Source organism: Myripristis murdjan, chromosome 17 (assembly GCF_902150065.1).
Source record: "Myripristis murdjan chromosome 17, fMyrMur1.1, whole genome shotgun sequence".
NCBI classification, from domain to species: Eukaryota; Metazoa; Chordata; class Actinopteri; order Holocentriformes; family Holocentridae; genus Myripristis; species Myripristis murdjan.
Genome location: NC_043996.1, coordinates 21949917 through 21972651, shown reverse-complemented (window position 1 = coordinate 21972651; position 22735 = coordinate 21949917). Strand labels below are relative to the sequence as shown.

Below are 22735 nucleotides of genomic sequence, written 5' to 3'. Positions count from 1 at the left end.
TAGTTAATTTTTAAAAAAATTTGTACATCATTTCCAAACACCTAGGCTTTTATGTCTGTCGATTGCCTATTGACGCATAATTTCTGTTCATATTCCCTTAGAAATTTTAGAAATCGCTGAGTATGAGCATGTCTGACCTGAGCATCAATCCATCATCCATCCATCCATCCATCCATCATCCATCCATCCATCCATCATCCATCTATACATCCATCCACATCTTACCCATTTATCTACATATTAGTCACTGACATACATTAATATGTTTCATATCAAGGTGTCATAATTGTAAGTCACACCATGTTATTCATTTCACCAAAACACATTAACACTTTCTTCACAGTACATCCAAAGAAATATCCACCTCAGTTCTGAGCTGAATATAATCTGAGAGACTGTTTTATTCGTTTCATTTTAAGGGCCAGTCTGCTTTCTCCTTTAATCATAGATGTTTTGGGGGGAGAATCCATCTTTTATGTGATTAAAAAGACCTTCAGAGGTCTTACCTTGAGGATCACCATGTGGTGTATTTACACAGAAAATAATTCAGCCCATTGTAGCCCAGCAGCTAATGAGATTGGTTGTTAAGTGAATGACACAAAGGCTACAAAAAAAGCTTAGCGGTTCGGGTGAATATCACAGTGTCCCTGCACACACACTCCAGCAGCAGCGAGACTCTGGACTACCCCAGACCCCACCTCGATATCCTTCTACTCCGTCTCCTCCCTGATGTCACTATGAAATGCAAAACAAAGGCTAAAAGGGGCATGGTAAGTCAAGCTAAAAAAATTCTGCCCTGTCGGAGATGTTAACACGGGTGCGTTTAGATGTAGGGAGACAGTGAGCAGGAGAGTCTGTGTCTGTTTGAGGATGTGCTGTTCTGTAAGCCTCACAGTAAATTGCTCTTTAACAGATTAGTAGATTCATGAAGGGGCTGGTGTCTTAGCAGGCTGACACTGACAGAGATGCTGTCTAATGTGACAGAGGATAACGCTGCCACTTAGTTTAATTTTTATTTTTAAATGTTGAACTGTAACTTCTAACTTGCTGCTAAAACTCTTTTCTAAATTTCTTTCCCAAATCCACTTTCTTCCCTTTGAACTTTATGTTAGCTGTTGTGGAAGAGCTGTCACTTGGTTCTTGATTTTTTCTTTTTTTTTTTTTTTTTTTTTTTTTACATTTATTTATTTGTGTGTGTGTGTGTGTGTGTGTGTGTACATGTGTGTGTGTGTGTGTGTGTGTGTGTGTGTGTTACTGTAATTGTTAACATTGCACATTATTGAGAAGTACTTTATTGTTGTTGCTCCTTGAGCCAAACTTTGGTGCTGTTCTGTGACTTTTCCAAAATATTTTGAAAATTAGAACAAAGTGAAACCTGACAAAGGAAGAGAGGTTCTTGTTGAACACCCAGAGTAGTACAGCATGTATGACATTTATGATATTTGTGAGACTCAGTTTCCACAATTATTTCACAATTTAGCTGCTTAATCACATGCGAATGCATTTTGTTACCACACAGACATGCATGGATTATTTCTATCTTATATCTGACAGGATATCTGATACCTTTCCTATGATTCTGCCTGTTTTTGAACACTCAAACATGCCAGTGCTGCAACATACTGAACATCAGCAGTGATCGCTGTAATACATAATTTTAAGTGCATTAGCTTATCATACTCTCCTGTCAGGCTGGAAAGTGGGTTAAAGTCCATCGTGTATATTAAACCCTGGACTTAAGTCAAATTTACATTTTGTTAAAGATTACTCCTTTTATTGATGCATATAATCATATTCATGGACCATCTGCTGATTTGGCAAGCATGGATCAAACTCACAAAACAGCCCTGCTAACCTTTTAAGTACAAAATAGTCTGGCTTAACTCTGCTATCCCAGAAGTGTGTGTTTGCATCTGTGTGTGTGCGTGTGTATATACATGTGTATGTGGGAGATTGTATGGATATTGGATAATACTTAATTTAGATCCTCCAGGCTGCTCGTGCCATTTTTTATTTTATCATGATCGCTTTAGTATCAGACCAGGGCATGTGTTTGAACAACTGAGCAAATAATGTTTGTCTGACAATACACAAAGCAAAATCTTGCCATTGTAAGGAATCTGATTGCACTCTTGACCACAGCATACAGCTCTGAGTTTATACCCATCGCCATGGTTACGTGGGTTTTGCAGAGCAGGATTTGCACACTTCCACCTGGCTGTTAACGGGAACGGTGCTGTGCTTTACCTCTGTGGCGTTGCAGACCACTGCTTAAGGCCAGTCAGGTTATGCTGACAACTGACTTACAACACTTCTGAACTATTTTGCAGTGTATATTTCACCAAAATAGGAATTCACCATTGGGCATCTTTACCGCATGAAATACTTATGTTCGACTCATTCCAAACAAAGCTTACGCAGATTGAGAATTCATATGCCAGAGGTAAATCCGAGTTAACACGGATTTATACTGGCATGAGTTAAAGGACTAGAGTTTGTAATCCAGGTGGCCAAGGGATTTTACCACACAGTGGCAAAAATCACTTAAAACTCCCCCAACATCCTGAGCCACTGAGCTCAGTAAGCAGACAGATTTTTTAGAATTGATGACAGCACAACTATATCAGAGCTGAACTCTGTGTGTATATGTGCGCGTTTGTGTGTGTGTGGGTGTGAATGTGTGTATGTGTGTATACGTGTGTTTGTGTGTATACGTGTATATGTGTGTGTGTGTGTTTGTGCACCTGTGAACATGTGAGCGTATGTTTATTTGGATCATTTGCTTCCTATATATCCTCAATTAGTAAGAAAGGGGCTCGCTAGAATAAGACCTTGACAGATTGGTATTATTTTCCTTCAACAGGGTAGGGGAGTAGTGCTTGGATTACTGCCTCCCATCTGCATAAACATAAATCGATGTTTGTAGCATAAAGAAAAGGACAGTGACCTCTGTTTCAACAGCCATTGACTGCTCTTCATCATCAGTAAAATGCTGTGCTATCCTAATTATTTACGTTTTACTGGTCTTTAGTTTTGTGAGCAGACCTATTACATTTTTAAATATGTGCAGAAACAAGCGACGTTGTTTGTGTGTGCATGCGTGCACATGTGTGAGGAAGGACAGAGGAGCAGAGATAGAGTGGAGTTGTTTAATGACAGGAACAGCTGACTCATTTAGAGAGAGCAGTGAAAGGTAATTAACCCTGGGAAAACTACAGCTGCCATGCGAGCTGTTCACTTCAGCGCAACCTGATTAGGAATCACTGCTAGAGTCCCTGACTCCTTTCAGACACTGTGTGTTCGAGGTAAACTTTTCCCTTTGCCCCGGAGAGCCCCAGAGCACTGGAGACCTGCCTTTTGTGATGGGGGATTAGCTTGAACGGTTACTACGTTTCTCCAAATTGCCGACCACCTGGTAGCATTCATGCAACCTCCTCCATGAAAGGGCCTCCTTGGGCAGGAACAATGGGCAGGATTACTCTGTAGAGATGACAGACACCAGGGCTGGAACTTCTTTCTCCCCAAACACCTGTCCCCAAATTAGTCAGGTTTGAAAAACCATGTTCATGACAAAATTCAAAGATTCAAACTAACATGAGAGTGGTTTGGCAGACTGGAGACAAGCCAATGGATGAATTGTCTGCTGTTCCATTTATTATCCTATTGATGCATAGAGTAGTGCAAGAAGATACTAATTTTATTTGTCTCAATATTTTGGTGTTCTTAATTGGATTGAAATTCGGAAATAAAATAGCATATCATCTAGTTCCCTTTCATTCGATAAGGGAACTAAAAGCACCAGAAATTTGGTCAAAAACAGAAATTGGCTCTTTGATGTCAGAAGAAACAATCTGGACTTGGTGCCTCTGTGTGGTCCGGCTCCAGATGAACTCAATTTAGAGGGAGGGCTTTGGGATGACTTTGGAAAGCGATTACAAGATTCATAAATCACCTCGGCAAAGGTGTCACCATCTGACTCTTTTATGGGAGCCTTGCTAAGTCCGTCCAACAACAAGTTTCCCCTGTAGTTATGCCATCACAACAAATCATTGAAGCGATAGTGGCTAGCCAGGCTCCTAATTGTCTGTTAAGAATTCTGTGAGCTGTGTTCTTTTATTGAAGCATCTCTGTCTTGGAGAAGTGATAAGATGCCAATACGCTCCTCTATAAAAGTACTCTTTGGCAAAAGGCACAAACACTTTGCTTGGCCGTCAGGGTAGCTGTGAGGCTGTTATATCTGAAATCGCAGTTGACTTCAAGATTTTGACTGTGGCTCTATGAATTCAGAAGCTCTATAAGAGGGTTTAATGCTCACAAATAGCTGGAAAAATTAATTTTCTCTCTCGTATATTTATTTTCCCTCTGATACCATAACAAATACTTTACATGTAAAGGACAATTTTAGTTCATATGATCTTGCTGTTTTTAGTGTGATCTTGTATTTAATGATATTAAATAAAACCAGGATATTAAAGCATTCCAGGATAGTAAATTTATCCAGGATTGTTCAGTGTCTTCAATATGCAGTCCTCTCATATAGGTTCATACAGCCAATAATCACTCATCGTAAAATTAAAATAAATAATTACCTCAACATTTCAGGCCAAGCTTTGATATGAATTGGAAATCACAGAGCCCTTCTCTTTCCCCTCCCCCCCTAAAACGTATCTTCGCTATTATTCTAATGTCCAGCTGCTAGCTTTTTAGGCAGAGGGCGTCTGATGGCTCCCTCATCACCTCACAAATAGAAGAAAAAATTTTTTGGGGAAAAGTTGTTTACCTAAATTCTCTCTGAGCAGAAGTTGATTTTAATCTCTGAGCAGTTTAATTTACTCACCATGAATGCATTTGCATCTCAATGAAAAGTGGCGAAAGCAGTTCTGTGCTCTTTCTGTATAGAATTTCACCGCGTTTCCACAGACTAGGTGTGAGCACTTTCCAAGCAAAAAACAAACAAATAAATAAATAATGGGGGGAAAAAAAACCCATCACTGCACGTATAGCTTTTGTCTCAGTTGGACAGACTTTACGTTGTGCTGATTCTAAGCACAGCGGATGATAAGAAACCTCACACCTCTCCTAGGTTACATATAAATCGTGATCAGTTCGCCACATCCTTAGACATTCATTACAAGGAAATATGAAAGTAAATTGTGCTATCTCTTTCCGTTTGCTCTTTATTATGCATAAACAGAAAACACTTAGCATGTAAAATTAATGTGAAAATTATTCCCGGGGTAAACTATAAACACAGAAGTTACCCCGCACATTTACCCTTTTTTTTCTCCTTCCCCTAGATCAGAGTGTAATTGCCAGTAATCAGGTCTGTTTGCTGCTGATAAAACCACTCTGAATGCGAGGAACCCTCTTTGTGTGATGACTCAATTATGCCAGAAGTGGCTCATCAAACCTGGCCCATCAGCTGCTTTAATAAATAAGGAGGAAAACTTGCTGCAGGCGCATTATAATTCCATTCATTCCATAATTAAATCCATTCCAGTTTTAACCCTTCACTCAGTATGCCTCTGGAAGAGGAAACAAAAACAAGGAGGGGGGAGTGAATACACACCAGACAGTGACCTTGCACAGAGCACCCATCCGTTCCCCATAATTCAAAATGATACTGCTGAAGAAAGGTTAAGAGAAAAAGGCTCGTGGAGAAAAGGATGGGAATCAGTTAAGACACAGCTCCTGTTTTTATGTATGCATTGTTTCCATACACAGCCTTAGACAGTAATTATATTAAACAAGTAATCTAATCATAACAGTTGGTTGGGTGAGTGTGCGGGGTACTGACATTTTGAAATCTTATTTTGTGTAATCTCATTTGCCTCTATCATCTTGCCTGTACCCCTATCTAAAGGAAATGTAAATAATGTGATTAATTTTATGGTCTCCAGAATCTTACTTTGCTGCACTGGCCTGCTTTATTGGTTTCAAGATGAAGTATCAGTATAGTACCATTGAGTTTTACTCTGTCACAATAATGTCTGTGTTAATTACATGAGAGTGTCCCAAGTGCATGGATAAGCTGGGAACAAGGGGGCACAAAGACTCAAGGTCAATGATGGATATCCACAGCAGCTGCGCAGTATTACAAAGGCACTGCAAAAAATAATAATAATGATGATGATAATAGAATCAATTGCAACTAAATGTGCAAGTAGCGGTCGTGGGGTAATAGTAATAGCCGAAGCATCTTAGGAGTATATCACAAATGTTTCAGTATCCTCTCCACCATCTCAACTTGGATCCAGCCTTCTGATAATGGTGTGAGGCAATGGTTATTCATGATTGTTGGACTGGGAAGGTCTCTCCCTCTCTCTCTCTCTCTGTCTCTGTCTCTCTCTCTCCCTCTCTCTCTCTCTCTCTTCCCCCAGTCACAGCCTATTCTCTCCTCTGTGGTGGGAACGCTAGCAGATGGGGTTAGGGGGAATGGGCTGGGCTCAAGGACAGCTAGCAGCCAGATTAACACATAGAAAATCACATAGACCCTTAGCATCAGGCTGCCTCCTTTCCCCCCTGAGAAATCTGCCCTATACACAGGAAAACAGTCCTCTGAGATGCATTATTCGTGTTGGGCTGGGGTGGGTGGGGGGTGCATAAATATGATTCAGCAGATGACGAACCAGCTCAAATAGTAGTGAGTCTTTTTTCTTATGCTAATGACATTGAACCCCCTCTAACCCCCTCCTACCCCACCCCATCCCACTACCTCCCCAACCGCCCCCCCCTCTCCACTCCCTCCCATAGTTTTGTTTTCCGGGGAAATGCTCTGTGAGCTATAATTAAGAAGATGTTATGTGTGTCTGTGTGTGTGTGTGAGAGTGAGTGTGTGTGTGTTTTCTTGTTCTTTCTTTTTTTTTTCTTTCAAAGCTAACAGAAATAAATAATTCCGTAATAAGATCTGTGAAGTGAAGAGGCTTAATGTACTCATTGTGTTCATCCTTGTTTTCCCTCTTGGATGTTTTGTATTAATTAGAAGCAAGCAATTTGATCTCTGTCAAGCAATCAATTTGCATCGTGTTCCTTATTCCATGTGAGGTATTAATATGTTCTTTCCATCTTTTTTTTTTTCTGACAATATGTGCACATCCATGTCTCTAACGATAAAAATAAATGCTAAATAAATAAATAAAATCCTTTTGGGAGAGTTACAATCGATTTGCCACAACCTGACATGTATTATTGTTTGTGAGCAAAAAGTAAACTGCGAGACACAGATTACAAGACGCAGTTTTATTTACGCCAAAGCAGTGATTTATGAGTATGTGTGTCTGATGTGATTTTATTACAGAGAATGAATTACATGATCACTTCCTGAGAGCTGAGAATTGTGAACGCATCAACCAAGGTGGACAGTGTGAATCTGGCAGCTTATCCTACAGACTGCACAGAAAACTACAATCAAAGGTAAATATTCTCATTTGAAAAAAGGGGGACGTAAAGACGCTTTCCAAATATTAAGCATTAATATCGTTCCATTCCTCCATTCCCCTGAACCAAAATAACATTGTTAAAAAAAAAAAAATACTGTCTAGGTGAAGAGATAAATAATTGTGTAACAGTGTTTTGGATAAGTAGCATGTTTAGTGGCGGAGTGTCACTGCTCTTTTGACCGTAGTGATCACAAACTGAGATTGCTTTTACTTATGCAGAGCTGTGGGTGGCTGCTGGATAATACAGTTTGTAAATGATGTTGCTGAGTCTGCTCTTTCTAAACTGATGATTGCCTTTAGTTGTCAGGAAGTCCTCTCTATGCTTTTTTTTTTTTTTTTTTTTTAAATCTCCCAGAAGTTAGTTTCTACTTGTGAGGCCTTGAAACCCAAATAAAAAGTTTAGATGGGTAGTTACCGCATGCAATTTGACTTTAACAATAGACTCTACAGGGGGCCTTATTCCAGTGTGTTAACCTTTTTTTTAATGAATCTGGGTGAAAGTGATGTTCCAGCATCCCCTATTGTTTCCTTACTAATAGTTTTAGGCAACAAGTTGGCAACTACACAAAATTTTAATACGGTGGGAATGTGCCAAGATAGCTCAGGGAACTAAATTGTAAGGAGACACAATATAATTTCAGTAAACAGCAGAAAACCTTACATCAATAAACAACACTTAAGATGATGGAGTTCTTTTGTCCGTAGTTATTTTATTATTTCATGTTTTGAGTGCCTTGTACTTTTCTTGCTGCACCCTTGTAAGCACACTGTTTATTAAGGAGATTTTCTGCTAAAAGAGAATTGCTGTGCACTTAATGCACTGGAATAAAGCCATCGTAAAGTAAAATGTTGCTTAATTTTCATTCTCACTACTTTTTATGTCAGTGAGTTGTGTTTTACTAATACGCACCATATATAGCGCTCTGCGAGATAAATGTATGATTCATCAATCCATGTGTTATTTAGTGTCAAGGAAAAAGGTAAAATTTTCAACCAGACTGTGGAGCGAATATCAAATCAAAGCCCCAATTTGACCCAGGATGTCTCTATTTGTTCTGCTTTGGTAAACACTCAGCGTCATACAGTCTTTCCATGTTGCCATGTCAAGAGTGCCTTTTATTACACCACAAACATCCACTGAGGCTTTTCTTGCTGTGTGATTTTCCTCTGAGTCCCTGTTTTAAGAATTAGATGTAGCCTTTGGTTTGTCAAGAGCCATCAGGAGCTTTTGTCATCATGATGTCAAAAGTGCACGTACAACGCCCCTTAAAAAGCAGAAATACACTGTTTACATAAGAAGGGTTTTATTTTGCTTGTCAGAGTCGAGCTCAAACGATATGTGAAATCGGATATACAGCAGCTCCGGGTCAAAATATCAATGAACATTTAGTTAAACATGCACCCTAACCACCTTCAAAACTATAAAAATTCTGGATTATGATATCTGTTTCATTGGTTGGACAGGCATAGGACAGACTGTAAATGGATGATTTGCATCCGTTACACATTTTAAAGGTGATATTGATTCCTAAAGCATTAGGGTTTATTTTTTAAAGGCAAATTTTAGCGTCGTGTTATCATTAAAAACACATTAATTAATCCAGAGTAATAAGTAAAAACAAAATCACAGTTTATGAAAAGTTTAATGATAAAATACTTGACAGGATTTAATTTAAATAAGTGAATGGGCAACATCTTTTTTTTTTTTTTTTTTTTTTTTTTAATTTCCATTTTGTAATCTCAGGTTTAAGCACATCAGAGCAACATTTTGCATTTTTTTTGGAACAACAAATTTGTACGAAATCCATGCAAAATGTTGAAGCTTGTCTGTGTGGAAAAGTGTTACGAACTAATGAGGTACATTAGTTTTTACAGAATGTAATCTATAGTGTTTGGGAGTTGTTTGTCTCAATAGGCTCTAGTAATCAAAAGTAATGAACCTATTATGAGCAGGACCTCTGAGGGCCCGGCGTGGCATTAAGAGTGTGGCACATAAAAGGTTTATTAAAGGAAATTAAGGTCCATCACTGCCACACCTGCTCCCCTATTATAAATGTATGACAGGTCAGTGCCTTCAATCACAACAGCAAACGAGAGAGAGGAGTCATGTTTCCCATTACCAGGGAAAAGTAACAGCATATCCTATGACTCACAGATTTCACTGGCCTGTGACCACTATACACCACCATCAGCCTGGAATAATTATGTTTAATAGGTTTTATTTGAGATCCACAAGCAACAGCCAGGGAGAGTGGATGGATTTTAGCAACTATTTTTGTCTAAACACATACTGCGAGCTGCTGTCTGCACTTTAACGTTATTATTTTGTGTCAGTGCCTTTTCTCCCCCCCCCCTCACCTATGGAAGTTTTGTTTTGTTGTTTTTGGTGTTTGGTTGTTATTATTGTTTTAGCATTGTACTGTGTACGTTTGCATATAAGATTTTGGCTGCGCTTGTGATTTTGCACACACGGCGACATGACGTCCACCGTCTTTTGGCGGCTCTAAATATTTGACAAAGTCACCAATAATCCGGCATGTGTTTAGACCTTTTTTTTTCTTTTTTCTTTTTTTTTTTTACACAGTCCAAGTAATTAAAATGAAAAGAAATAAATGAAATCCATAAATCAATTATTCAGTGACGACATGTGTGCGCTGCATGTTTTATTTACAGATGGATTCTGAGGGTGAGGAGCAAACTCTGCAAACATGTAACAGTAGCACAGGTGAGTACAGTAGCTTTCAGTTTTTAGCTTGCTTTTTTAACTGCGCACACACACACTCTCTCACACACACACACACACACAAACACACACGCACACATGTTCCACTTATCACTATGGGTTAGGGGTATCGGTTCAACAATCCAACTTTATAACTGTCAGTTTTATATATTATCTTACCAGTTTGAAGAGCACTGCACTGCCATTTCATTATTCAGAGGGGAATAACTTCATTAAATTGGAACATTGGCTCAAATTAGTTAAGGAGTGTGTACATATTGTGTGATTGAAAACCTCTAGACTGGATATGTCATTATGCAAGTGTTCAGGGCCTCTGAGGCCTGCCTGCTTACGCTGGAGCTATTACTATGTCTGGGAAATTCATGGAAGTGTTATTATTGGTCGTGCTTCATGGGAGTAGGGTGGAACTTGTGAATGAGATTTGCATGGGTCTCTGGGAAAATTGATTTAGCCTTTTGGATCGTGTTGTCATCGCTGTCAAAGGATGAGCTACTGTTGGTCTCCCAGAGAATAAGCAGATTGAATGAAAAGCTTTTCAGATCAATGAAGAGACCACTTCTCCATCCTTGGACTGATTATATCTGATGGTTCTGTAAAAGAGAGTAAAATCTACAGCAAAAACAATTTTAGCAGAGGAGATCAAATCCTCCCTAAATCATTTATGTTCAATGTTATCTGCAAGGAAAACATTTAAAAAAACATTGTGTAATGTCATGAGTGATTGTCCAAAAGTAGTAGCTTGGACCTTTGATCAAGAGTGTGTCTGTGTTGACTTGCAGTGCCTGAGTCATTCACAGCAGTGGAAATGTAAACATGACTATTTACCTGTCTTTTCTTGCACTTTATTTGCAGTGCCGGCTGACTGCATCGCTGACACTCCAAGGTAAAAGTTCATGTCTTCGTAAAAATCAAACATTTACGCATCACTTTAAATTTCCCCAGCTTTAGAAAATACTCAGTATCTCCTTCTCAGAGTATAAATACATTGAGGGTTTTATATTCATAATGCAAATAAGTGGATGGATCTGTGCATATTTTCTAGGAATCTTTTTTTCCCTCCAGTTTTAATAATCACTATTTTCTTTTTTTTCCACCAAGACCCGAATTTTGATAGTAGGAACTTTCAATTGAGCCAACTGCGAGCCAGACCAACCACTGAGGCCCCTGTTGACCTCATTGCGCTTTTTGTCCTTTCTCCTCTTCTCTCCAGCCCATATGGGTCCATGGCTAGGAAGAGGAGTGCCCAGGAAGGGGTGCAGGGTGCCCCCGTCAACAAGAGAAAGTCCCTGCTGATGAAGCCCCGCCACTACAGCCCCAGCGAGCCATGTGAAGAGGAGAGCGAGGACCTGGCACCGCCACAGGACAAAGAAGAGCTGAGGAACATTGACACTCCAGCAGGTAAACAGATGTCCTGTTGTTTTGTCTGTTTTGATGAACAATTGACGCTGAATTTTAAAATCCCATCTGTTGCATTCATATTTCCCTCCCTCTGCCATCAGCCAGCAGCCGCAGTCATTGTGCACTGGAAGTGAAAGACTACACTGCTGGGTCCACATTAGTTGTGTCTCATGTCCGCAAATTGAAGTTTTGACAGCTGATCTGCCATGATATTTTTGGCATGGCTTTACCGCCTTTTGATGAGGCCAGATTTCAAACCCCTCATCTGTCTTTTTTGAATAGCCATTCCAAATCCATTGAATCCATAGAATGAAAAACTGAATGGGTGAGTGCACCGGTTCACTCCAATTTAAATTAAAGTTGTTCCATTTTCTTAAATAGATTTTTATTGAGGTTGTACATTGTGAGCTGCAAATGAGTTGCGGGTGAGGAAGACATTGCCTTTGAGGGCAGGCTGATGTTCCACTGTTTTCCTGCTAGTAGCGTTTTACTCAGCCACATCACCATTTCATCAACAACAGCTGAAAATTGTTTATTTTCACTTAAACTACGGTCTTTTTCACGGGCAAACATGTTTTTTTTTTTTTTTTTTTTTTTTTTTTTTCTTCTAATGAATTGAATTTTGTGCATTTTGGCAACAATACCCGTGGTTTACATGTGCATTCTCACCCACTATAATCTGCACTGATTTGGTATATTTTTAACGATGTAACTAAGCAACAAACGTAATTGTCCCTTTCAAAAGCTTTTGTTAGGCCCTCTAACACAGTCTAATACATAATTAGGCATAATGTCTACAGCTCATTATAGTACACATGTGTGTAGTTAAATGGACCAGGAGAGTAGCTTACTGAATTGTGTGGATTCATTGGAAATGGAATTTATTTGTTTCCTGGGTTCATATTACATTACAATTATCCTAGTAATTCACTGTGCATCATCAGCTTTTCTTTTGTTGTTGTTTTTTTTACATATACTTTTTCTTTTGCTTTTATCAACCAACATTTGTTGTCTATAGCTTTATTTGATCCACATATTCAATTACGTAGCTTTAACACAAAATACGATCAAAAAAAAAAAATTCCATGTATTTACAGTGTTAAATTATACTGCCCTATAGTGTCAAATGAACACATGGATATTTATAAAACACTGTCAGAATACATTTTGCCATTTATGTCAGATATGGGGGCTATTTTCCGTAGAAATACGATGATGGGAAAAGTGGATTGGAGGCAGTAAGAATTTTGCAGTGGGAGGCTGGTCGTATCTGCATTTTAACAAAAAGAGAGAAAAATAAGCCTCTCGTTTGGTCGAGCCACACTGCGTTCAACTCCAGCCAACTCCAGCCCTGCTGCAGAGTGCCGGTAATGGCTATTCTGGAGTACAAACTGTTCACCTGTTCCAACACACAAACCACCGGAGAGATCCAAGTTTTTTTGTTTTTTTTCGGCCATCTTTTTCCTTTTTTCACTGCACTTCTGTGTGTGTGTGTGTGTGTGTGTGTGTGTGTGTGTGTGTGTGTCTCTGTCTGTGCATGTGTGTGTACGCGTCTTTGTGTGCTTGCACTTGCATGTGTATGTCTGTGACTGCATGTGCCTGTGTCAGGCCTAAGAATCCATCTGGATGAAAAACAAGTCCTTGCGCCTGCCTGATAAATGTAACTGACTTTAATTTTTCATCGAACAGGGGTCTGTTTTTAGACACCTAAAAAATTTTTGCCCAGCAGGGAATTGACACTAACACATTTCAGCTTGTTAATAAGAAATTCCTCTTGAATGTTATTATTTTGTCGAATAAAAAATGCACATGAAGCAGATATAAAATGCCACTGCTCACAATAGGCTACAAAGCCATATATTTCCAAAGACAGTATGCTATTTTAGCAGTGCCACACAATTTATGCCCTAGAATTTAAAGCTCTTTTGGTGTGGATTAAATTTTGTACTGTGCCCATTAATAACTAGCTATCTGATAATGTCTACATCTGCATCCCAGCTATGATCTGATTGCCAAAAAAATAAAAAAAATAAAAATATCTCTATCCATCTCCTCAACCTATTGAATCCTACTTTTGGTTTTTGTCTATGACATCCAGCCACTTAAGAGGATAGACCTACAGCCTGCTAAAGCCAAAATCCTTACTGCTGAAAGAGCCTTAATATATCATAAGTTTGAATGATTTTGAGGATTAAGAGAGATTTTGTTGAATCAATCCCAATGATAGGTTTCCAATGTTATCATTGACTGAGACTTACTATAATCAGCTGTGTTCAAAAAGTGTAGTTTCAGATGCATTTTGAGGGATAAAACTCCCTCTTTGTCCGTTTGAATTATCAGACTATCCGTGCATGGTGCTGTACACAATCTTGCGGCTCATAGGATTTCTGGATTTCCACTGAAAAGTGGGAGACCAGAGGTCAGTGCAAATTAAATTATTGAGAGCACTCTGCAAAATAAGTTGGAATAAAAAGAGATTATACCAAATGAGTGTAAAAATGACAGTGAGACGATTTCTTTTAGGAGTTTTGAATAATACAGAACATGCATCATATAAGCTTTACTTACAAGATTGTTAACACCCTCAGTAGAGGTGTACCAAAAGGCATTTAAAAAGCAGTAATAAGCAATAAATGTATTTTAATCAGAAGTAATCACTTTTGATGAAAAAACATACTTTTAATTGTGGCAAAGAGCTTTTATTCTTAAAAAAAAAAAAAAGAAAGAAAGAAAGAAAGAAAAGATATATAAGAATATAACAGCATTATTGGAGTTTTCAAATCCCTCTAACTTTCAAATTTGGCAACAATTTCACTGAAATTCAATATACATGTATTAACTGTGACCTATATAGATAAAGAATATATTCCTGTGACATCATCTGTCAAGCCTCTCCCGTAGGATCTGGTATTCATGTGATCCTTCATCGATTTAAAAGCAAAAAATAATAGTAATTTACGATGAAATAATAGATGATTGTCTGTGGTATTGAAGCTGAATGAGCAAAACCCACATGAACTACTACTTTGCAGATACTATGATATTCTTACTTGTATGCCCCAATTTCTGAGGTTAAAAGGAAAAAAAGACACAGTGATTTTATATTGTTAACCTTTTGATTGTTACTATGAAAAGCACCTTTATATGCACATTGGAACAACAGTTATTGTTTCAGGCAAATTTGCTCCTGCTGATCTTAGTGCCTTGACATTTCAGTAGCCAGTCATTAGAACATAGAACATAGTAATTGATAAGAGCATAGTAATTGATAACCAAACCGGGTTAATACCCTAGAAAACAGTGAGTCACAGAGGCTGTCAGTGTCACAGTGAGTATCACGATGTTAAAACAGTAATCAGCAAATCTAGTATGTAGAAAATAAATCTTATCCACTGTAAACTGAACAGAAAACTTTGACTCTTTGGTTTTCAGTTTAGTTTAAAAAATTAATAAAGTAAAGATTGTGACAACCTTTCTTTTTTATAAGCTAAACTAATCATAAAAAAGGAAATCATTTCTAGAGAATTACCCGTAAGGTAAAGAATATAATTTTTTCTCTCATCTTTACCAGCACAGCCAATCATTTTAAAGGACACTATTCATTTTTCTCACAAACTTATCTTCACATTTGCTGCGATCAACTTCAAGTTCTCAAAGGTCTGCAAAACAAAATATAAAACGTTCATTATGTCAGATCGACGGTTTTACAGAGCCATAGCACAATCCTACGGAGATTCCTCTGCTATTTTCATTTCTCGCTTTCTCCATCTGTTTTATCAGAAATCCTCTCTACTTTTCTTGTTCTTATCCCTAGAAACAAATTTTGTGTTTTTAAATGAGTTATTTGTGCGGACAACTACATGTTGCTTCTGGGCTTATACTTACAATACCCATAACTAATTAAAAACTGATGTTCGCTGTCTGCATCTGTATAAATCCGTCCATAATCTTGTCCTAAATATATATTTGGTGGTTGTTCTGATTGGAGACATTGAAGGAAAGAAGAAAACAATTGTGTTTCTCATCTCCACTTCTCATGTTCAATGTGAAAAAATAAGGGTCAAATATAAAACGTAAAATATACTTGAGGAATTGCTTGGAAATCTTGCAACTGCTGACCCTATGATTGCCACATCCATTGCAACATGTGTTCTTACAAATCCTCTTGTTGGTTCTTAACAAACATGTTTTTTTTTTCTTTCAAGATAATATTCATGAAAAAGTGACACAAAATCTAAAACCTTAAATGGATTTGCAAAAGATTACCAAGGACGTACAATTCTCATCCTGTAAATGACGCGGGGGGGGGTTGGGTCACAGAAGAACATGTCTGTCTCTGCTAAGGCTTCAAAGCACGTACAATAATGAGTGTTTTCTTCTTGATTTAGATGGGAACTTGAATGCAGTCAATGGAGTGGCCAGCAGGAATGGTTGCCACGATGCGGCTGCAAAGTCCCACGATTCCCTCGGATGGTCTGAAGTTGCATCAGATGTCTCTCCACGGTGCGAGGCGGAGACGTCTGAACCTCTGATGGACGGGGATGAAGAGGAAGAGCTCATGAATGAAGAGGAAGACCAAAGTCAAGACAGGATGAGTGTTGCATGTACTTCGCCGCCACAAAGCCCATACGGAGACATGCGGGAGGAGTGGGAGCCTCTGTCTCTTTCTGCCAAGGTGAACGGCTCCAATAGCAGCCCCTCTCGAGCCTCGGAAGACCTATCGGGCAGGAACGGCCACCTGAGAGAAGACCATGACTCAGAACTAGTCGGTCCGATGGGTCGAACAAGCATTTTCCAAGCTGAGGTGCTGAGGTGTAGGCCACTCCTGACAGAGGAGGACAGCGAGGGGGAAGTGGAGGCAGACAGGCCGTCCCGGCTGGAGGGCTGGGCTCTGGGCCTACAGGAGCGGGGCCTTGATTTGGGCCGGGGACGAGTGAACCTGAGTCTTTTGGAACAGGCTATCGCCCTGCAGTCGGAGCAGAGGCAGGTTCTGCACCACGCCTACAGGGAGATGGACCGGTTCCTCATGGAGCAGATGACCAACGAGAGAAGACACCACCGAATGATGGACATGGACGGCAGACTGAACTATCATGGAGGAAAAGGTAGACTGAAGTGTTATGTGGTTTGACATGCTGATAGCTTTTGTCCCATGACAGCTGAAGTGAAGTTGAGGCGCTCTTACAGTTAAGTTACACAGATCACCACAAGAATGAACAGTTATCAGTGTTTTAATTCAGGAATGTACCTTGCGTGTGTTTATCCGGTATAAATCAGACAGACCACTTGTGATTTGGATGATTGGGTGCTCAAAAACATTAAAGGAATAAAAGAACCATGCTCAGGGGAAAATCAGAGGGAGGAAATCCTCTTAAGTACTAAAAACATTTTGGCAACAAGTGAAGTAATAAATAACCGGACTAAAATAAAAAAAGAACAAAATTTTCTGATGGAATTGCTACTACTCAGAATATTGGATTTTGATAGGAATCAACTGGATATTTAACCATGACCATAAGTCTTAAATCCTCCTAAAGTACCTCTCATGTTTTCCTCTGATTCTTCAAATGACTGCAGCTAAATGTGTAATCCTAGATGTAATCTTTCGATGGATGGGCATTAAGAAGTGAATGCTCTGTGTTGAACTGCAGCCTTAACTAAAATGACAGATTAATAGACGCATTTTGTTAAAAAAAAAAAAAAAAAAAAAAGTCTGGCTTTGCATGATATTGCAATCTGTAAGGACTTATGTACAATATGTTACATACTGTAATGTATACAGCAAAGTACAAGTGCATTTAGATGTTTCACTTAACTTTCCACCACAGATTTCTGCATTTCTTGACAGAGTGCAAGTCCACCAGTACAGTCACATCTCACTATAAAACATATGAAAAGGTTGTTTCATTCAGTGGCATATCCTTTTTATTTTGTCCACAGATTCCCCTCGGACAGATAAGAAAGATATAAGGTGCCCGACTCCCGGCTGTGATGGCACTGGACATGTGACCGGCCTGTATCCACACCACAGGAGTTTGTCTGGGTGTCCACACAAAGTCAGAGTCCCCCCTGAGAGTAAGTAATACAAACAGCTCTGTGCATGTATATTATGAGAAATATGTACTTATGTTGAAAAACTGCCACCATTTCAGGATTTACAATCAACCATAGTTATTTGGAATCCTCTTAGCATGGGCGCAAATAGAAAAAAAAAAGCTTTGCTTATACTCAATTCAGCGATGTGTAAGAAACTTCACAAATAAACTTAAAGGATTTTTTTTCTCTCCCTCATAATGTAATGTGTGAATATTGAATTTTTTTCATATTGGCGATTGTTAAGTCATTTCAATATAACTCAACAAACATTCAACATTAAACAGTAATGTTACAAAAGGAACAGAAAAAGTAATTAACTTTTTCAAAAAAGCGCATGCTCTTAGACTGGAGGCAGTATTTGCAAATCAAAGGGCTAGCTAACGCAGTATTCAAAAATAAATAGACAACTCCAACAAACTAATTGGAGAATATGCACAGAAGAGAAGTTTCTAAGGATACAGAGCGGACCTTTAACAACGTGGATGTTTTGAAGAATATAATCAGCTGTCTTGTTATATTCCTCTTTGCAGTAAGCTATTTACATTTCAGGCCACCATACAGCATTCTCACACAATGAACCTTTTGCTTTCTTCCTCCAGTTTCTGTCTCTGTATGATCTGTGCTTTGTCGGACTGTAATGCACTAAGTAGTTATATAAAATCATCATTAAATTCAAGGATGGGTTGTGTGTATTTTTTCATAATGATGCCTGTTTACTGCTCTCTATAGATATTTGTTTTAACCATCTTTTAGTGTTTTAAACTTGATTATGCTCGACTCATTCTGCACATGTCACCCTGCTTCTCCTTCTGAGCCCGCTGTCTTATCTCCACAGTCCTGGCCATGCATGAGAATGTCCTCAAGTGCCCTACACCTGGGTGCACAGGAAGAGGCCATGTCAACAGCAACCGTAGCACCCACCGGAGGTACATCCACATGACCAAAGCCATTAGAAACCTGCAGCCTGTTCATAGATGAGTTACAGTCTGAGGCTAATGTGTTTGATTTCCTCCCAACCCAGTCTCTCAGGCTGCCCCATTGCTGCTGCAGTCAAAGTCTCCAAACCTCAGGATGAGAGTTCAAAATGCAGACAAACACCTGACCGCTCACCGAGGTACGGCGCCAGACAACATTAGAGACTTTTGTTGAAGCACAACATTGCTATCAATACGGTCACACGTGGTGAAAAATAATTACAGTGAGCATGAACAAACCATAAGTGACACCGTAATGAACTGAAGTCCTAAATACATAATTAAGGTTATGCAAGAAAGCGGCAACCGCTATTATTGTCAAAGAGACTATATGGTATTTTTTATTCACTGATCCCAACAGAGCGCACAGTCTATTTCAAGCTTTCCAAGCAGGACTTCGCCGTGCTCACTTAGGCAATGGTGGCTGGTCCTGTGAGCTCCTTTCTATTAGAAATGATAAAAGAGCAGAACTCTTTGTTCCCTGTGGATATATCATGGGCAGGATGCCCACTCCTACTATATTAATTAGTCTGGCATCCTGGCTGTGGATCTACAACACACATCAGATCCCAGACTCTATGTGGACAAAGACACTGGCATCCCTAAGTGATTCGAAAACAATGCCTATTACTTTTCTAGCCTCTCATATTTAACTTGTTGGACACCTCATTTCACCACTGTTTTGAACTGTTTTTTACACAATGAAACAAAATCTTACTTTTTTTTTTTTTTTTTTTTTTTTGTTAATTTTCCTCCTCCTAGAGCCATCGGCTTGATAAAAAAATTTGAGATGAACCAGTTAAACTACAGGCTATCCCATCCAGTAGCGGCCTTGCAGACGAACCTTTCCAAGGATATGGACAAGTACAGCAAAATCCGCTTCGATTACGCTAGTTTTGATGCGCAGGTCTTCGGCAAACAGTCTCTGATGGGATCCAACCAGGACCAGGATATCTCTTCTCATTTCCCTGACTGTGAGTGTTAAAATTTTATTCACCTCAAAATCAATAGTCCTGTTGTGCTGTAATAATAAAGATTTGTGGCACAGTCACAATGTATGAAATCTTAAGTATGAGGCATGGTGTACATTTTCAGCTGCAACACTATCAGTCCACAACAAACAAGAGGCCCATATGTATAGGTCAGGCTTATCACACATGAAGATAGCATCAGCTGACAGGCAAAATGTCAGAATATTTTTTTTTTTCATCAGTGGTTGATCCTGAAATTTTAAATATCACCGTGCTGCTTGCTTGCTATGTGTCGCTAAATAGGGATTAATTCAGGGTAAAACATCTGCTTTCTCAGTAACCAAATTGTTTGGTAATTATTTGTGTTTTAGCTCCTCAGCAGTATCCTGGCTTCCTTGGTACTCCAGGTGGCCGCCTGCCCACCTCTGGTCAGCACAGCCCACCAAGTCAATTCAAAAAAGGAGACGGTCTCCAAGCCACAGCAGCGACTGCCGCCATCCTTAATCTGTCCACCCGTTACCGGAAGAGCATGGAGGCTGTCACTGGCCGGCCCTTGGCAACCTCCACAAAGGTAATCAAATTAGACCACTTGGAAAGGTATTTAATGTGGTCATTTTAAAGGAACTCTGATTTGTGTATAAAAAGGAAAAACATCAAAAGACAAAATTTGGCAAAGGGAGCTTGTCTCTCTGGTGGCAGAAAAACAAGGAGGTTTCCACTCCATAAAGCTTTAATGTACACAAAAGAAAATTTGTGTAATCACATCAAAAGAAGGAATATAATCAGCCTTCTTTCCCAATTACAACTACTCATCTTTTTTGTAAAACATGTGGTATTGTATTTTGTTTCTACATCGGCTGGCATGTACAAAATCCTGAACTGTTGTCTGAAACTGCATCTTGCCTGCTGCAGATGGTGGAGGATATTTTGCTTAGTTATATGATCCAGCATAGGCTGTGTGTCTACACCAGATAGTCTTTAAAAGCCTTTTAATGGATTAAACCAATCAGCTAAAGGAGTTATTATCTGAAATCTTTAATTCACTCAAAATCCAAACTCTTCCTAATGTTTGAGATGTGTGCACAGCTTTAAAACCATAAAACCTCCAGATCCAAAGTAACTTCTGCTAACATAATCTCCAACATGGTATTGTATAGTTTGGGTTAGTGTTGTTAGGGTTGCACTTTTTTTTCCCTCAACTCGCATCACATGGTTATTCTCGCCTGTTCACTAGTGCGTAATATTGATCACTTTCTGTGGGTTATATACATGCACACTGTACTGTAGATGATTCAAGGGTTCCACACCTACACAGCACAGATCCTTGTCTCCCAGCTTGTTGAGCTGAGAATATGGCCCTGTACCAGGTACCAGCCCACTGAATGAATAAAACAGTGTTAGCAAGTTAATCATCTGTTCTCATTTACAGCTTAGTTGTCTTGGAGAGATGTACAAAATAAAGAACAGCTTTCAAGTCTGCAAAAAAGACCATATTTAGAGTGTTAGCTGTAGTTGGATGGTTTAACTTCCCTGCATATGTATGTTGCACTTTGAAATATGACACACAAACACGCACAAAAAGTCATCAGATACACGCAAAAAGCTGGCTTTCTTTGAACTTGAATAAAAGGTGACGTCACTTCATCAAGAGCGCGAGGTGGAAATTAGGTCATTATTTGATCTGTAATAGCAAAAAAAAAAAAAAAAAAAAAAGCGTAAGTTGTTATGTGTAATAAAGGTTTTTGGTTGCAGCTTTGGATGTTAAGTAGTTAACAAATCACAAAATGCGAAAATCAGTCTCGTGCGCCCTGTAGTTTTACACTGGTGTTATTTTGATTAGGTACACACATCATCAAATGGCTGGATAATTAAAGTGGACAGCCACATGCGATGTTCATGAAAATTATCCCCTTTAATTAATTTAAAAGGCTCCCTTTCGTTACAAAAATAATGATGTATAGGGTTTAATGAGACATATGTGTTGAATAATTGGTTTCGTTTATAGAAAGGATTTCGACATTTAATGAGGTAAAACTTTTAATACCATAAAACAGCCATAAGTCGTCATTCTATTGCATTTCAGCACAAAACGAGTAACACATCTGTCAGTGAGGAAACTTATGCCACATTAAGCTTTTTAATTTTTTGTTATAATAATGATGACCTAAAACCAGCAACCCCCCAGCTGCCATCTTGGTTGTGTGTCCTAGAAAACAGATGACACAGCTGTCACTGAAAAACTACACACCAGTGATTATTTTTTTGTGTTCAGCAGAATTAACGCTGGCTTAGTTTGGTACTTTGTCCTGTGTTAGATAATCACTGTATGCATTATTTAAATACATTGTTGGTTCACTGTGCATTTCAATTTGTCTTTCATGGTAACTGAGACAAGTTGCCCGGTCCAAGTTTATCATAGCAATGTGACTGTGTTAATGAGACATCTGTGTTGTTGTATTTACATGTTTTCTTCATATAGAACATGCTCTATTGTTATTCTCTGACTTTGCAGCAGGGTTTACACAGTAGCAATAGCTGGAATCATGTGTAAACTGTATTGCGTGCACTCTTCTGCAACTTGTTATAACTCAGAGGATTACACCGCTTTGCCTTTAGGACATGCTCATAGAGGTGGACGAAAACGGCACCCTGGACCTGAGTATGAAGAAATGCAAGGAAAATGCGAAAGCCCAGATGACTAAGGTGCCTTCGGAAGACCCGCAGTCTCCTCCTGAGTCCGCTGTGGTGAAGGGCGGGGGCGTGCTCCTCAACCCGGCCTTTTACCAGCCACTGTGTGACAGAGACAGCTGGGACACTCCCATCCCTATCAACTTCAGTAAAGCATCCATCCTGCACGACCAAGAGGTAAAACCATCAGAATGTCATCAGAATAATCTAAAAGTTCGAGCTATGCAATATGCATCGTGCACATAAGAAATGTAAATGACATAATAAGAAGAATTTGAGGAATAAAAGGTGCTGGAGTCTTCTCATAAAAAATAAATTTCAGTTGAAACAATTGCAAAAAAAAAAAAAAAAAAAAAAAAAAAAGTGGTAAGAGTGAGTTAATTGCCCAGTAATGAAAAAGTCCAAAGGGCAAGAAGAAGAATATTT

General features: G+C 39.0%; 1 protein-coding gene across 2 annotated transcripts in view; it reads left to right on the top strand.

Annotated features, from left to right (window-relative positions):
• The window catches only part of LOC115375726 (suppression of tumorigenicity 18 protein-like), a 32823-nt gene that overhangs the window by 3858 nt on the left and 6230 nt on the right, over positions 1-22735 (top strand). Inside the window, exons 2-12 of one of the 2 annotated variants that reach the window (XM_030075253.1) lie at positions 7298-7413; positions 10113-10164; positions 11035-11065; positions 11393-11580; positions 15969-16685; positions 17521-17655; positions 18512-18602; positions 18698-18790; positions 19413-19624; positions 19993-20192; positions 22238-22486. In XM_030075253.1, coding sequence (XP_029931113.1) covers positions 10113-10164; positions 11035-11065; positions 11393-11580; positions 15969-16685; positions 17521-17655; positions 18512-18602; positions 18698-18790; positions 19413-19624; positions 19993-20192; positions 22238-22486 — 1968 coding nt within the window. In that variant the 5' untranslated portion in view covers positions 7298-7413. Of the gene's footprint in view, positions 1-7297; positions 7414-10112; positions 10165-11034; positions 11066-11392; positions 11581-15968; positions 16686-17520; positions 17656-18511; positions 18603-18697; positions 18791-19412; positions 19625-19992; positions 20193-22237; positions 22487-22735 lie in introns of those variants that run through there. The other variant, XM_030075252.1, reaches the window with a different exon arrangement.